This window comes from Notamacropus eugenii, chromosome 1 (assembly GCF_028372415.1).
Source record: "Notamacropus eugenii isolate mMacEug1 chromosome 1, mMacEug1.pri_v2, whole genome shotgun sequence".
In the NCBI taxonomy this organism is placed as follows: domain Eukaryota; kingdom Metazoa; phylum Chordata; class Mammalia; order Diprotodontia; family Macropodidae; genus Notamacropus; species Notamacropus eugenii.
Window position 1 is genome coordinate 67,220,111 of NC_092872.1, and position 14,979 is coordinate 67,235,089.

General features: G+C 37.2%; 1 protein-coding gene across 2 annotated transcripts in view; it reads left to right on the plus strand.

Annotated features, from left to right (window-relative positions):
* The window catches only part of VPS13A (vacuolar protein sorting 13 homolog A), a 284,410-nt gene extending 269,664 nt beyond the window's left edge, over nt 1-14,746 (plus strand). For both annotated transcript variants that reach the window (XM_072604918.1, XM_072604943.1), the window contains 4 exons: nt 201-286; nt 2,879-3,002; nt 4,595-4,669; nt 13,266-14,746. In XM_072604918.1, coding sequence (XP_072461019.1) covers nt 201-286; nt 2,879-3,002; nt 4,595-4,669; nt 13,266-13,316 — 336 coding nt within the window. In that variant the 3' untranslated portion in view covers nt 13,317-14,746. The remainder of the gene's footprint in view (nt 1-200; nt 287-2,878; nt 3,003-4,594; nt 4,670-13,265) is intronic.
* Nucleotides 14,747-14,979: the final 233 nt, after the last annotated feature.

A 14,979-nucleotide genomic window follows, 5' to 3' on the forward strand; every position in this document is an offset into this window, starting at 1 on the left:
AGGTACTTTTGAGGAAGGTGAAAGCACCATTTAAATGAACATTAAGTTAATTTGCTCCTGATATCTAACCTAGGATATGTAGATTAATACTGTAGAAATGTGATCATGAATTTTTCCCCCATAACTTCTAGAAGAGGATAAGATGTAAGTAACATTAGAGTAGGAATAGCGTCAACCTTTCTTGTGTTTTGTATTTTTAGGTGATAGAAAATGGAAGATTTGCCAAAAACAAGTATATTACACACGTTATGGTCAATAAAACAGACTTCTTGATGATAACGGCAAGGTAACTGTCAGTAGTTTTAATATTTCACTGTTTAATTTAGTAAGAGGCTTACAAAGAGCTATTAATGAGGAGAATCAGTGACCATCCAAATCTTTGCTCATATGTGCATATGTATATGTGTGTGTATATATATATATGTATATATATGTGGTTCAGCTGGGTACACTAGGGTGTAGAAATGCAACCTCAAGCACATCAGGATAGTTCAAAAAATCAAATAGAGTTATATAAGCAAATACAGAGATGATATGCATAAGATTTAACAGAGATAGACACATTAACATTTTCATTTTAAGAGGTAAGCACATTACTATTAAGTTGCTTTGTATGGTTTCCCTGTCTTCTCTTCCTATGCCTGAAAATATACAAATAAAAGCATTTTACAATATAGACCAGCAGGCATATGCCTAATTGATCATTTATAAAACCTTAGCATTAATTCATTCGGTAATTGAGACTGGATTTGACTGGATTTGAACTAGTCTTCCTGAATCTATGTCTTACGGTTAATGCACTACACCACCTACGTTTTGGGGTGTATGGAGTGTAAAGGACTTAGTACCTCTGTTGTGAGAAGTTTCTGAGCACTTTTCAGGGCTCTTTATCCACCTTTGATGTCCACCCACCAAACAGTTTTCCCCTGTGGCTCTAAGAAGCTGTAGCATGTGCAGTAGCCACACCCCAGTGAACTGTCTCAGCAGGTGGACTTAACCAGGTTCAGGGTCACCAGCAGACTCCAAATCCATCAGTGAGTTAGCAGGTGTCTACCCCAAGCCTGTGAAAAATTACCTGGGTGGAATGGGCAGATGAGAACAGTTTGTTCTAATGGCCGTGAAGGTGGTTGAAGCAGGCACAGTTGAGAGCTTAAAGCTTGGTCAGACATCAAAGATACCAAGGTCATCCACTGCATCCTGAACCATTGCCAGTCCTCTTGACTTTTGTCTTGCCCGGGGGTGGGAAACCTGTGGCCTTCAAGCTGCATGTGGCCTTCTAAATCCTTAAGTGCAATCTTTTGACTGAATCCAAATTTTAGATTTATTCCATCAAATTTGGATTCAGTCAAAAGGCCGCACCTAAGGATTTAGAAGGCTACGTGTTGCCTCAAGGCCACAGGTTCTCCATTCCTGATCTTTCCACTGGCCCTCTGATGACTCTGAAAGAGAGAGTGAGGCTGATGACTTTGTACAACTTGGCCCCACTTAAAGCCAATTCATGGGCAAGTCAAGATGTCATCCCATGATGTCCTTGGTCCTCTTCGAAAACAAATAACAAAACAACACATGTCTTTTGCCCAAGAAACAAGAGCTGCACAGCTGCTATATCCCTATTTAAATGTCCAATGGAACGAGTGCTGGACTTGGAATCAGTGGATGTGAGGCCCATATCTGCCATTTTCCAGCTCTGTGACTCTAGCCAGCTCATTTAAACCTTGAGCCTCAATTTCCTCATCTGCAGAATGGAAAAGATGATCCATTTCTGCCAGAGGAGTTTTGTGAGGAAAGTAGATTGGGATATATATGTGTATGAATGTGCATATACATACACACATACATACATGTGAATGTGTAAACATGTTTACATATTTGTCTATATTTTAATTTATATATTTAATGTCATGCGTATATAGAAAGGTATATAGACATGTACATGCATATCTCTATGTATATATTCATATGTATATATTTATATTTGTGTATGAGTTGTTAAATTATTGAATGCCTTTCCACATCATTGAAGGTTTATTGGGAAACTGATAATAATTCTTAATCCCTCCACCTTTTTGGAAGGAGACGGATCAGAGTAAAGTTGTGGAGGATGGGGAGATGCATGCTAAGTAGTACCTCTTTCATTCCCTCACCCTGGCCAGTGACAAGGAACCAGTTGTGTCTTTAATTTAGTCCTTTGCTCTGGCAAAAAACAAAGCATATTCCACTTAGTGAATTCTCTGCAGGCAATGACAATTGTTGTCTGAAAGCAGAAGAAAATAATTTGCGTGGGGAGTGGGGTAAGAGAAGTATTTTGCAGGGAAAGCATTTTTTCTTGATTTTCAACTTGAAAAATGAGGAAGAAATTCTGATATGAGAAGTTATATAAATGTTGTAATTCAAAGTAGGACTTTCAAAAAAAGACTACATAAGCATTAACTGATCCTTATCAAAGCCCCATAAGTTTCACTGTTTAAGTAATATGAGATTGTCAGAATGCCAGTTATCAGAAATGATATTAGAATTGTATTTCTAGTTCTGTGCTCAGTGTGGTGGGAAATTCCCTCTCATACAAGGGCAAATAGTTAGTGCTACCTAGAATATTAGTGGCAAATACAATAATTCTAATGCTCTGGTTACATATAAAGTCCCAGAAAGAGAATAACAATAGGTTCCATGAAAAAATTACCCTGTTACCTTATTTTTGAAGCACCTTCAAATAATTCCTGGTTTTGGGTGTTTTTGGTTTTGTAAATAATAGTACCTACCTTCAAGGGTTGTTTTCAGAAAAAAATGAGATCCATAAAGGTCTTCGCAAGCCTTCAGCTATGCTATAAATGTTAGCTATTGTTATACTAGCTGTTTTTACTCTCTTTCTTTTTGGTAGTGGAGTGTTGTTTGTGACAAAAGGAACATTTGGGCAGCTGACCTGTGAGTGGCAATACAATTTTGATGAATTTACCAAAGAGCCATTTATCGTTCATGGAAGAAGATTACGTATTGAGGCCAAGGTATATTGAATAAAATGTGTTGATAAAACATTAAGATTTATTTATTTTTCAAGATGTTTTCATTTTTCTGGTTTGGTATTTCTAAGTTTCTAATTAGCATGTGGTCACATACTTTTGCCAAACAGAAAATAGGTCAGTTTTAACAGATGTTACTTTCTGTGGTACTGCATACAAAATAATGCCTTTCAGTGGGCTATTCCTGTTCCCTTCTATTGTTACACTATTCTGCCATGTGAGAGGTAATATGTTGCAGTGGAGAGATACAACCTCTGAGCCAGAAGACCTGAGTTCAGATTTTCCTCTGGCATATCCTGGTTGTGTGATGCTGGGCAAGGGAGTTAACCTCTCGGGTCTTTAGAGAAGATGCTGAACTATATTTAGAGAGAGTACTTTATTAAAGTAAGGGTTCCTAATCAATGAAATCACAGGTCCAGTCCCTCTCCTTGTCTATCATACCATTCTGCTATCATGTGTAGCACTAAGCTGAGACCATAAATATCCACCGAGTTTAATATTCTTCCAAAGAATAAAAGGCCGTTGTGTCTAAAACAGCTTCTTACTTATTCTTAGTGACTGGTCTCTCCAACTAGATCATAAACCTCTTGCTGGCAGGTACTTAGAATTTTTCTGACTGCTAGCAAATTTTGGTTTATGCTAGACATTCATCACATATTCGTTAGGGGACAGATCATTGGAAAATAAGGTTGGCTTTTTATCATTCAGGTCTTATCAGCAATTATTATCTATTCTGGACAAGGAATAAAAGATATATGGAATGCTATAAGAGCACAAAAGACATAATGGTGTAGAGTTTATTTTAGTCCTTTGTCTTGTTTCTTAAACCCAGATGGATTTCTTTTAAACTCTGAATGTTTGAGAATTTGCTAACTAGAACTAGTAACTTAAGATTGATTTTATCAAAACCCACATATGGCCTACTAATAGGTTCTTTAGTTCCAGCCAGTTACCAGTGTCAGGGTACCATTGTTGATCCTAGGTGAGCTCCGCTCTTTGTTCTCACATCATTAGGATAGAGAATTGGGCTCCTTAGGCAGAATTTTCCTACAAATATAGATTTTCCTTAACACTGAAAAGAATCTGTAAAGGAGAGATAGACTACATGCCACCTCTATGATTGTGTTTTGATTTTCTCAAAGTGCTAAACACATGAGCTAGTTCTTTCATGGTTAGCTTGTAACTGTAATGGATCATGTAGATAGATTTGAGATATACTGATCTCATCTATGATTTCTGGACTTAATGATTCAGAAAGAAAATCTAATAAATTGTTTGGGGGGAAAAAAGAGAAAAATATTGCCATTCTTCACTCTCTGCTTTTTCCTTTGCTGTTTTTGCAGTAAAAATGTACCTTTTTTAGATTAAGGAATTGTAGAACTGAGTTTGTCATCATGTTCTTTCACTGGTAGGCATGTGCTTGATTCTCCATCCTATTTGCTTCTTGTAATGTTTTTCAAAAAGTATCATTTCTGATATGAAGTACAGAGCAACGAAATTGTTTTTCTTATGCTAATTTCCCAGTAAAATTTGTTTACCCTTCTGTATAATTATTCATTTCTTTATTTGGTCTGTAGGAACGTGTAAAGTCTGTATTCCATGCCAAAGAGTTTGGGAAAATAGTTAATTTTAAGACTGCAAAAGATGCCCAGGTAAATCCAGTTACCTCTTTCATTAAAAGTGATATAAGCTTCTGACATTTTTTTAAAAAATTGATTTATTTACTTTGTTTTCAACATTTGCTTCCATAAGATTTTGAGTTTCAAATTTTCTCCTCCTCCCTCCCTTCCTCCACCCCAAGATGGCTTGCAATCTGATACATATACATTCTCTACATATGCTCTACATATACATTCATATTAAACATATCTTCACATTAGTCATGTTGTAAAGAAGAATTAGAACCAATGAGAGGAGCCACAAGAAAGAAGAGCAAAAAAAATGAGCCAATAGTATACTTTGATCTGCATTCAGACTACATAGTTCTTTTTCTGGATGTGGATGGCATTTTCCATCATGAGTCTTTTGGAGATGTCATAGATTCTTGCATTGCTAAGAAGAGGTAAGTCTATCAAAGTTAGTCATCACTCAATGTGGCTGTTACTGTGTACAACGTTCCCCTGGTTCTGCTCACTTCACTTAGCATCAGTTCCTGTAAGTCTTTCCAGGTTTTTCTTAAATCCACCTGTTTATCATTTCTTGTGGAACAATAGTATTCCATCACATTCATATACCACGGCTTGTTCAGCCATTCCCCAATTGATAGGCATCCCCTCAATTTCCAATTCTTGGCCACCACAAAAAGAGCTATTTTTGGTACATGTGGATCCTTTTCACATTTTAATGATCTCTTTAGGATCCAGACCTAGAAATGGTATTGCTGGGTCAAAAGGTGTTCACAATTTTGATAGTCCTTTGGGCATAATTCCAAATTGCTCTCCAGAATGGTGGGATCAGGTCACAACTCCACCAGCAATGCATTAGTGTTCCAATTTTCTCACATCTTCTCCAGCATTGATCATTTTCCTCTTTTGTCCTGTTAGCTATTCTGATAGGTGGGATGTGGTACCTCAGAGTAGTTTTAATTTTCATTTCTCTAATCAGTAGTGATTTAGAGCATTTTTTCATATGACTATAGATAGCTTTAATTTCTTCTGAACACTGCCTGTTCATATCCTTTGACCATTTATCAATTGGGGAATAACTTGCATTCTTATAAATTTGACTCAGCTCTCTATGTATTTTAGAAATGAGGCCTTCATCAAAGACACTGATTGTAAAAATTGTTTCCCAGCTTTCTGCTTTCCTTCTAATCTTGGTTCCATGGACTTTGTTTGTACAAAAACTTTTCAATTTAATGTAATTAAAGTCATCCATTTTGCATTTCATAATGTTCTCTAGCTCTTGTTTGGTCATAAATTTTTCCATTCTCCATAAATCTGACAGGTAAACTATTCCTTGTTCTCCCAGTTTGCTTATAATATCAGCCTTTTAATCTAAATCATGTACCCATTTTGACTTTATCTTGGTAAACTGTGTAAGATGTTGGTCTTTGCCTAGTTTCTACCATACTATTTTCCTGTGTTCCCAGCAGCTTTTGTTAAAATAGTGAGTTCTTATCCCAGAAGCTGGAATCTTTGGATTTATCAAACAGTGGAATACTATAGTCATTGTCTACTGTGTCTTACTGATGCACCACTCTTATTTGTTGTCAGTACTGAGTAGTTTCGATGATTGCTGCTTTATAATATAATTTAAGATCTGCCAACTTCCCTTGCATTTCTTTTCATTAATTCCCTTGATATTCTGGATCTTTTTTTTTTTCTGATGAATTTTGTTATTTTTTTCCAGGTCTATAAAATAATTTTTTGGTAGTTTGAGTGGTATGGTACTGAATAAGTAAACTAATTTAGTTAGGATTGTCATTTTTATCATATTATGAGCTTTGAAACTATACAGTGGATATGTTGACAGTTGAGAATATTGTTGTTTTTTTCTTTTTAAATTTAGTTTCAATATCTGCCTTTATCAGCATGAGAACTTCTGATATGGAAATGTTTTTTAATGCAGATTGCCAAGTTGTTTGTATTGTCCTAGCGAGTTGTCTATTGGCATATAATAGTATGTATCAGAGGCAGAACTGGAATTCAGAATTTTGACTCCATGATGTTGCCCTGGCAACTCTGTCACATTTTTTCTTCTTCATTTTTTTTTTTAATGATAAGAAAGTTAAATAAAGTGCATCAGTATGGATTGTCCTTACATTTGGAGTCATCAGAGTATTTGCTAACTCGAGTATTGTTCCTTTGTGTGATCAGTTATGGATCTTGTTTTTAGTTAAGTTAGACTAGTTTGGCACAGTGTCAGATTTTTAAGAACATTGGAATTCATGTCCATAATAAGGGAGAACCCCGATAAGCCTGTTAAGTCCCTCAGATCAGAAAGTTACAGTAAACATTTTCATAAAATAAAACTTAGTAATTTTCCATAAACTGCCCACATTTATTTGTAATTTATTATATTTATTCAACTGAATAGCTGGGTGGCACAGCCAGTAGAACGTTTGATTTGGAATTGGGAAAATCTGAAATTGAATCCTGCCTCGGGCATTTACTCCCCCGTGACCCTGGTCAGCCTCTTACAAGCACTGAACTCTTAGGGTTGTTGTGAGAAGGTGAAATCACACATGTAAAGCATGTGGAGATCTTAAAGTGCTTTGTCAATATCATTGTTGTTGGAGTTACTATAATTATTCTTATTGTTGTAAACACATTGGAGCTAAGAGAGTACAGTTGTACTCTCAGCTCTTCCACTAGGATCACAGACCTAGAGCTGACAGGGACCTCCAAGTCCTCCTCAGTTACTTACCCCTACATTTACAGGTAAAGAAACTGAGGCCCACGGGAGGTTAAGGGACTTGGCCAAGAGCATCAGAGGCCAGGATCACATCCTTGTCCTTTGACTCTAAAGGCATTGGAATGCCCCGCCCACTTCCAAACTTGGCCCAGTCGTTTCACTTCTGGGTCTCTTTCACTGTCTCACCAATCAGTCAATAACTCCACCTTGTGATCGCCAAGCCTATATGCTGATGAAATTGTTTCTTCAACTTACCGTTGACATCTGATGGAATCCAGTGACCTTTTCTCAGTTTTTCATCTTCTTCCTCCTATACTACAAGCATTCCTCAAGGTTCTTTCCGTAGTGCGTGGTCTTCAACTTCTCTCTCCCCGTTTTCTTCTCTCCCTACCCCCTCTTCCTCATGGTGATCTCACTCACGTCTTGGACTTTACTGACTCCCAAAATTTGAAACAATTTTTTAAAAATACTTCCTTATTCTCATATAACCTGCATTGTCAGGAAATGAGAACAAGTAAACAGATAAGTAATACAAGATAATTAAAAATAAAGAGAACTCTTAAAACCCAGGGGATCAGGAAAATCATCCCATAGGAAGTGGCACATGTGCTGAACCTTGAAAGAAGCTAAGAAATGAAGGTGGATAGAGTTCATTCCCGGCATGGAAGACACGCTGTGCAAAGGCGTAGAGATGGAATGTTAAATTCAGTGAACAAGAGCTGGACCTGTTTGATGGAGACATGAAGGGAGAACAATGTGATAGAATTCTTGAAAGGTGTCCTGGAGTCAGATTGTGAAGAGCTTAAAATACCTAGAGTTAATTGGGAACCTGTAACTGAGAGATCCTTAATGTGAAGAGTGAGACTGTGAGATCTGTACTTTAAGAAGAGAGTTGTACCTTAACTCAGCTTGAAGCTGGGAATTCAATTAGGAGTCTGAGAAGTGGTGAAACTTAAACCAGCTAAGTGGCCATCTTGAATAGGGAGACTTGGAAGCTGATGAGATATAGTATGGAAGGAATAAAAAATAACTGAATTTTGTGTAACTTGGATAACTGAAATATTGTGTATATCCTTAACAGAAATAGGGAAATATGGAGAAGGAGCAGTTTTAAGAGAGAAGATAGGAGTTCTGCTTTAGAAATGTAAACTTTTTTTTTGACCTACAACATCCTCAATTAGAGATGTCCAGAAAATAGTAGATATGGAGTACAACTCAAAAGAAGGATCAAGGCTCTGTAAATAGATACAAGAGTCATCTACCCAAAGATAATAATTGAACCCATGAGAACTGAGGAAGCATGAGGAAAGATAAGAAAAGAAGGCCCAAGCTAGAGCCCACAGTTAAGGTATGGGACATGGATAATGATCCAGTAAGAAAATTGAGAAGGAGTGGTCAGGCATGTAGGAGAACCAGGATATATAACAATGTACTGAAGGCTAAGGGAGGAAAAAACATGAAGGGAAAAGTGGTGAGCAGTTTCAAAGAGTTCAAGCGTGAGGACTGAGAAAATGCCATTATATTTAGTAAATGAAATTTTGTTGTGAAACCTTAGAGACAAATTTCAGTAACCTAGGGGAAATAGAAGCAACGTTGAGAAGGTGTGAGAAGTCAGTGAGAGCTCTCCTTCTTCCTGTTCCCTCTGGGCTGCCACAAGCATACTTGAAGTCTCAGTTCAGGAATTTGTAGATTTCCCTTATCACTGGAGGTTTTCAAGTAGAAATTGAATGAGCATTTATCGGAGATGTTGCTGAAGGGGTTTTGATTGCGTATAGTTGAATTAGTTAACTTCTGAAGTTCCTTCCAACTGTGAGATTCCTACTGTGACCATACTAAGTAGAGATAGTAGAAGGAATTTTAATAATAGCGCATTTATAGAGGGCTAGGCATGTGGGAAACACTTTGCAAATGTTATCTCATTGGAGCTTCATAACAAGCCTAGGAAGTATTACTGTCCCCATTTTACAGTCGGGGGAACTGAGGCAAGTAGCAGGTCACTGATTTCCCCAAGGTGCAGATCGACCTCCTAGCAGCCTGTTTTAGGTTTTATATTACTTGTTAGCTGTGATCTCTACTACAGTTTCACATCTCTCGCATAGTGGTTTATTTATTTCCATTTATACTTTACTAAAATGAATTCAGAATTCTAAGACCCCAGAAAACTAATTATTCAGTTCTTTGTTACCTTGAAGATGTCTCTTAATGGTATGGAGCTTCAGTTTTCTCAGATGTAAAATGGAGATAAAAGTAGCTGCCTCTTAGGATTTTTGAAAATGAAATGCTGAAAGAGGATTCTGGGAAGAAGGCGAGCTAGGTCAGAACATTCCAGATTCTCCAGATTTTCCCCCACAAAAGGGATAAAGTGGCACCTCAGGGTGAACAAAGTGAGGGTAGAAATAAGTAAGAGTAAGGATACCACAGGAGTCCTCCTAGAACAATTAGAGATCCAAAGAAGAGTTCCAGGACCTGATTTGGTCCCTGTGAAGAGTAAGCACCTTCAGGCTGGGGTCTGCTTAAACTGCAAAGGCCAAGCTCTGGAGTTAGCTAGTTTGGGAGGCTGCCTGGGCCCCAGCCCTAGGAACTTTTGCCAAGGGGACAGTGAAGGGAGTTGAGCATCTGAGCCAGGGAAAATCGAGGGAACCTCTGCTGAGAAGGAGCACCAGACCCAACCAAGCTGCAGAGGGGCAGGGACGGGAAGAAACCAGCACATGCCTGGTGAGTGCAGAAGCAGTGGGGCAGAGTGCCCCTGACTGTGGGCACTGAGAGGAGGCAGGAGGTCTGCCTTCGGTTCCAGGCTAGAGGAGACAAGAAGATCTGGGGCCAGAGGCACCATTCCACATACCTCAGGACTAGAGATGATTACAAAAGTTAAGCTATCGTTACAAAAAAAAAAAAAAAAAGTTCACAGGCAAAGAAGAGGGTAACCACAGAAAGTTATTAAGGGAATAGAGAAGACCAGGATTTATCTTCACAGAAGGATATTAAAACAGAAACTTTCTACCCCAGTAACATTAAATGGTCACCTGCCCCAAAAAATTTATAGAAGAACTTAAAAAAGATTTTAAAAATCAAATGAGAGATGGAGGAAACATTTTTAAAAAGTAAGAATAATCCAGGAAAAACAGGAGATCCAAAATCTTAAGGAAAAAAATGACACCTTGAAAATTAGAATTGGAGAAGATGAAGCCAGCAAAGTTATAAGAGATCAATAAATAATTTTAAAAATATAAAGAATGAAAAAATAGAAGACAGTGAAACATCTTATAAGAAAAACAATTTATCTGAAGAACAGATCAAAAAAACTTAAAAATAATCAGACTGCCTGAAAGCTATGATCCAAAGAATCCTGATACAATAATACAAGAAATAATTAAAGAAAATTGTCCTGAAGCATTGCAGCAATGCCAGGGGGGGGTGTGGGGGAGAAGGGGGGGGCAACAGTAGAAATAGAAAAAATCCAGTCCATTGAGCTCCACTTAAAATAGATCTTATGAGGAAAGCTCACAAGAATGTCATAGTCAAATTCCAAAACTTCCAGCCCAAGGATAAAACATTAAAAGAAGCAGCAAGGAAAAAACCAATTTAAATATGACAGTGCCACAATCAGAATCACACAAGACCTAGTAGTGGAAAAACTAAAGGATCACAGGTTTTGGAACATTATATATTGAAAACCTAAAGAATAGGAGTTACGGCAAAGTTAAACATAATACTAAAAGGAAAAATAATGGACTATATACCAAAGACTGATCTCGAGAGATTCAATAAGGACAGACCATATAACTTTTATATATGTAAAATGTATGTCTTAGATTGTCATTAGTAATTGGGTAGCTCATAAGAAAGATTGGGGTAGACCTGAGTGTGATATGACTTTAAAAAGTAAAACCATTTAGGAACAGCTAAAAAGCTAAAAAACACTACAAATGAGGCACAAGTGGAAAAGTCAGCACAGAGGAAGTAGATGGAGGAGGAGGGCTGGTAGTTCTGGTGACCTACTTTCATTGGGAATGGGTTTAAGAGGGAATAATACATACATGTGTATGTACGTATGTATGTATGTATAAAAGTCTCCCAAATTCAGAAGAAATAAAACCATAAGGGAATAGAGAGGTGGGGGAGAGGATAAGGAAGGGATCTCTAGAGGGGAGAGTGAATAGGTTATAAGGGGTTATAGCAGTATTTAGATTTATGGAAATGAGAGGATAGGAGTTTAGGGGAAGGAACCTTTGAGGGAGGGTAGGCTAAGTAATTAAGGCAGGGTAGTGGGAAGAAGTAAAGTAGAGGAGTCAGGAGGGATAGGAAATAAGAGATAAGCACAAACAAAAACAAAGATCAGGAGTAGAATTTGTTAGGGAAAGTATATATCTATGTATGTTTGTGTGTATGTATAGATCTCTATATAAATATATTCGTACTTAATTATAGCCTTCAGGGGGGAGGGGGCATGGAAGGGGGTGAAAAGAGCAAGTACAGTGCACAGCAGAAAACAAAAAAAAAACTTAGAAGGAAGCAAAGAAAAGCTGGACAGCTCTCAAGCCAAGATGTAGTATTTATCATACAGGCTTTCTTGCGATGAAAATTTATGCCTGCCTATTTGGAATCCTCTCTTTATGTTCTGCTATGCATGTGACGTGCTTTTCTTTGTATTTATGTTTCAAGCTTGATTTTCTTTTCTTTATTCTGTATTTGTGTTCTGGTGTTTGAGTCTCAAATAAAAAAAATTTTAAAATGAGATGCTTTGTAAACTTTATATGGCTGTGTAAATGGACGTTATTATTACCATTTATTATTATCAGGGCTCTGGAATTCTACTTTGTACCATTGTCCTGTAATACCTAGGACATATATATAACGAGGACTATAACTTTGTGACAGCTAGAGTGCTCAGTGCCTAATCCGTTGAGTTCACAGAATTTTCAAGCTAAAAAAAACTTCGAAACTTTTGAAGAGTATTTAGTCTAATCACTATCACTTTAAAGGTGAGGAAACTAAAGCATCAAAAGGTTAAGTGGCCTGTGGTCACGGAGGTGAGTGTAGATGCATGGGCTCCCTTCCTGGCTCCCAGCCTAGTCAGACATGAGAAAAGACCCCATGAAGGAATTTCAGAGAATGTGTGATGGCAAGGAAGGTATGACCCTCTGTCTGTAGCAGAGATGGAGGAGGATAGAAGAGTAGGCCATGGAAGAGCCAGAAAGTTGGGTTTGAAAGAGTGCCACTCTATGTGTGTGTTGAAGTCCACTGGTGTAAGTGCAGAACTAGGAGAGGAAAGACTCACAAAGCCCCCACCACCATGGTTTGGTCCCCCATAATTTCTCACCCTGAGTTTTGTAATAGCCTCTTGATTGATTTCCCTAGTTCTAATATCTCCCCTCTCTAATCTAGCTTCTATGTAGAGGCCATAATGATATTCCTGACCTTTAAAGTTCTTCACAATGCAGCTACAACCTACTTTTCCAGGTTTGCTACCCATACTATTCCATCTCCTATCTCCCTGCCTTTGTCCAGTGTTTTCCCTAGTCCTTGGAATAAGTATTCTTCCTTACCTCTGCCTCTCAAAGTTCAGCTCAATGGCTTTCTTCCATAGGAGGAGACTCTGCTTGTCCTCTCCACCCCTAATTATCAGTATAGATTTTGCATTTACTTATCTTATAACCATATCATTTCCTCCAGCAAAATATAAATTGTAGAGGTCAGGGACCATTTGTATTTGTTACTATATTTCCATTGCTTTACATTGTGCCTACTAAGTAGGAGATTAGTAAATGCTCGTTAAATTTAGGTCACAATTGGTTAAGGTGAAAACAAGTTTTCCCATAAACTCATCAGAATGTTTTAAAATATTAGGATTACAAATGAAGAACATATCTTCTTTTATTTCTTTGCTTACAGTGGGTCCTTTCAAAGCTGGAAGAAGTGAGAGAGATTTCACCACGATTCTAACTGATGGAAGGAGTTGGCTGAAGACACCGGGGATGAAACAGAATATAACTTAGAGCTGTTATCTTCCAGTGCCTGATTATCATAATTAATTTGGGGAGTCAGGTATAAAATTATATTCAAGCACTCTGTGTAATGGTTGTAGTCCAGTTTCATTGAAGAATCAGTTGGAATTGGGTAAAAAATATAATCAAAATATTTCACCCATTCAGGGATGATTAGATTTTTAACTTAAAGCAGGGATGCGGTTAAAATTCTTTTAATACATTTTTTAAAGATCTTTTTTTTTTCCTGAGGGAACTTTAATATTGGCTGCAGAAGTGTATCTCATACTGATAAAGGAGTTGCTCTAAGTTAATTCCACTGGGAGCTAATTACAATTTTTTGGGGGGAGGAGTGTCATATTCTGAAGTTTACCATTCTTAACTTACACACTCATCTGCTCCAAATGGTCTGAGTGAGCAGTGGGTAGATTGGTTTAATCAAATATCATTCCAGTAGTATTACAAGACCTTAAGTGGTAATCTAATCAGAAAGGTAAAGTTCAACAGTACAATCTTTGAAATTCTTTTTATGGATAAATATTTTGGAAGTATTTTCTTTATTTTTTTATATTAAGAATAGGTTCAGATTATTCTTCAAATGTAGAAGTATTTGAAGTTACCTTTTTTATATACTATGCTATAAATTATAAAAAATCCACTGATGCCTTGCCTTAAGACAGACAATATGTTGTTGAAGAAATAGTTATCATGCTCAGGAAAATCTCTTTGAGAGAGTTAAAATAAAGAAATACCTCCTCAAGCCAAGTCCCTGGGGACAGTATTATACATTTGATTTATTTAATGCTTTCGGTGGAATTGTGACTATAAAGAAAACTTTCTGAAGCCTTCCAAATGTAGCTTCTTCCTGACTTTCTCCAGAGACCAGGATCACATCACAGATTTAAATTCCCCACAAGAACTCACACTCCAAGGAATTGTACAGAAGAACTCACAGGTTTTATTGGAAATCATGGTAACCTAAAATGAGACCCAACACCAAGCTGTGAGTGCCAGAGACTCAACAACTTCAGGTTCACTTTTCTAAGCTCGTGATTTGGGTGTAAAGTTCATCCCAACAAAAATCAATGGCTGCGCTTGAGTGGAAAGAAAGCTGCAGGATTCTTCTAGTTTCCATTCTCTATATAGAAATCTTTTTTTTTTTCTTTAGGAGAGAATGATGAATGACTATGTGATAACTGTATTTTCTGTTTAACTGTTGGATAGTAGGGAATATCTGATGCATGTTGTATAACTGCTGCCAAAAGATTCTTTCCAAACTGTTCTTGAAATTTTGGAATGTGTATAAGTTACTGGCTTTGAAATTCTCTGATCTGTTCAGACCTTTGCTTTGTTGTAAAAGCTACAGTAAACAGCATGCCAAACTATAAATGTTTTTTTTCTTTCTTTCTTTTGGATCAAGCTCTGCAATCTTTGATTTGCCCATAAAAATCCATTACATATATTATTGACCACTTCCAGAATATTATGGGATTTTTTTATGCGTTTACCAAACTGAAATAATATTACAAAGAGGTTCCAAACTGCCACCAGGATTTTTGATCAGTTGTCATTATAATATCTGCTCAGAGCAGGAGCCTGTTATCCTGTGGTTGATATTTTAA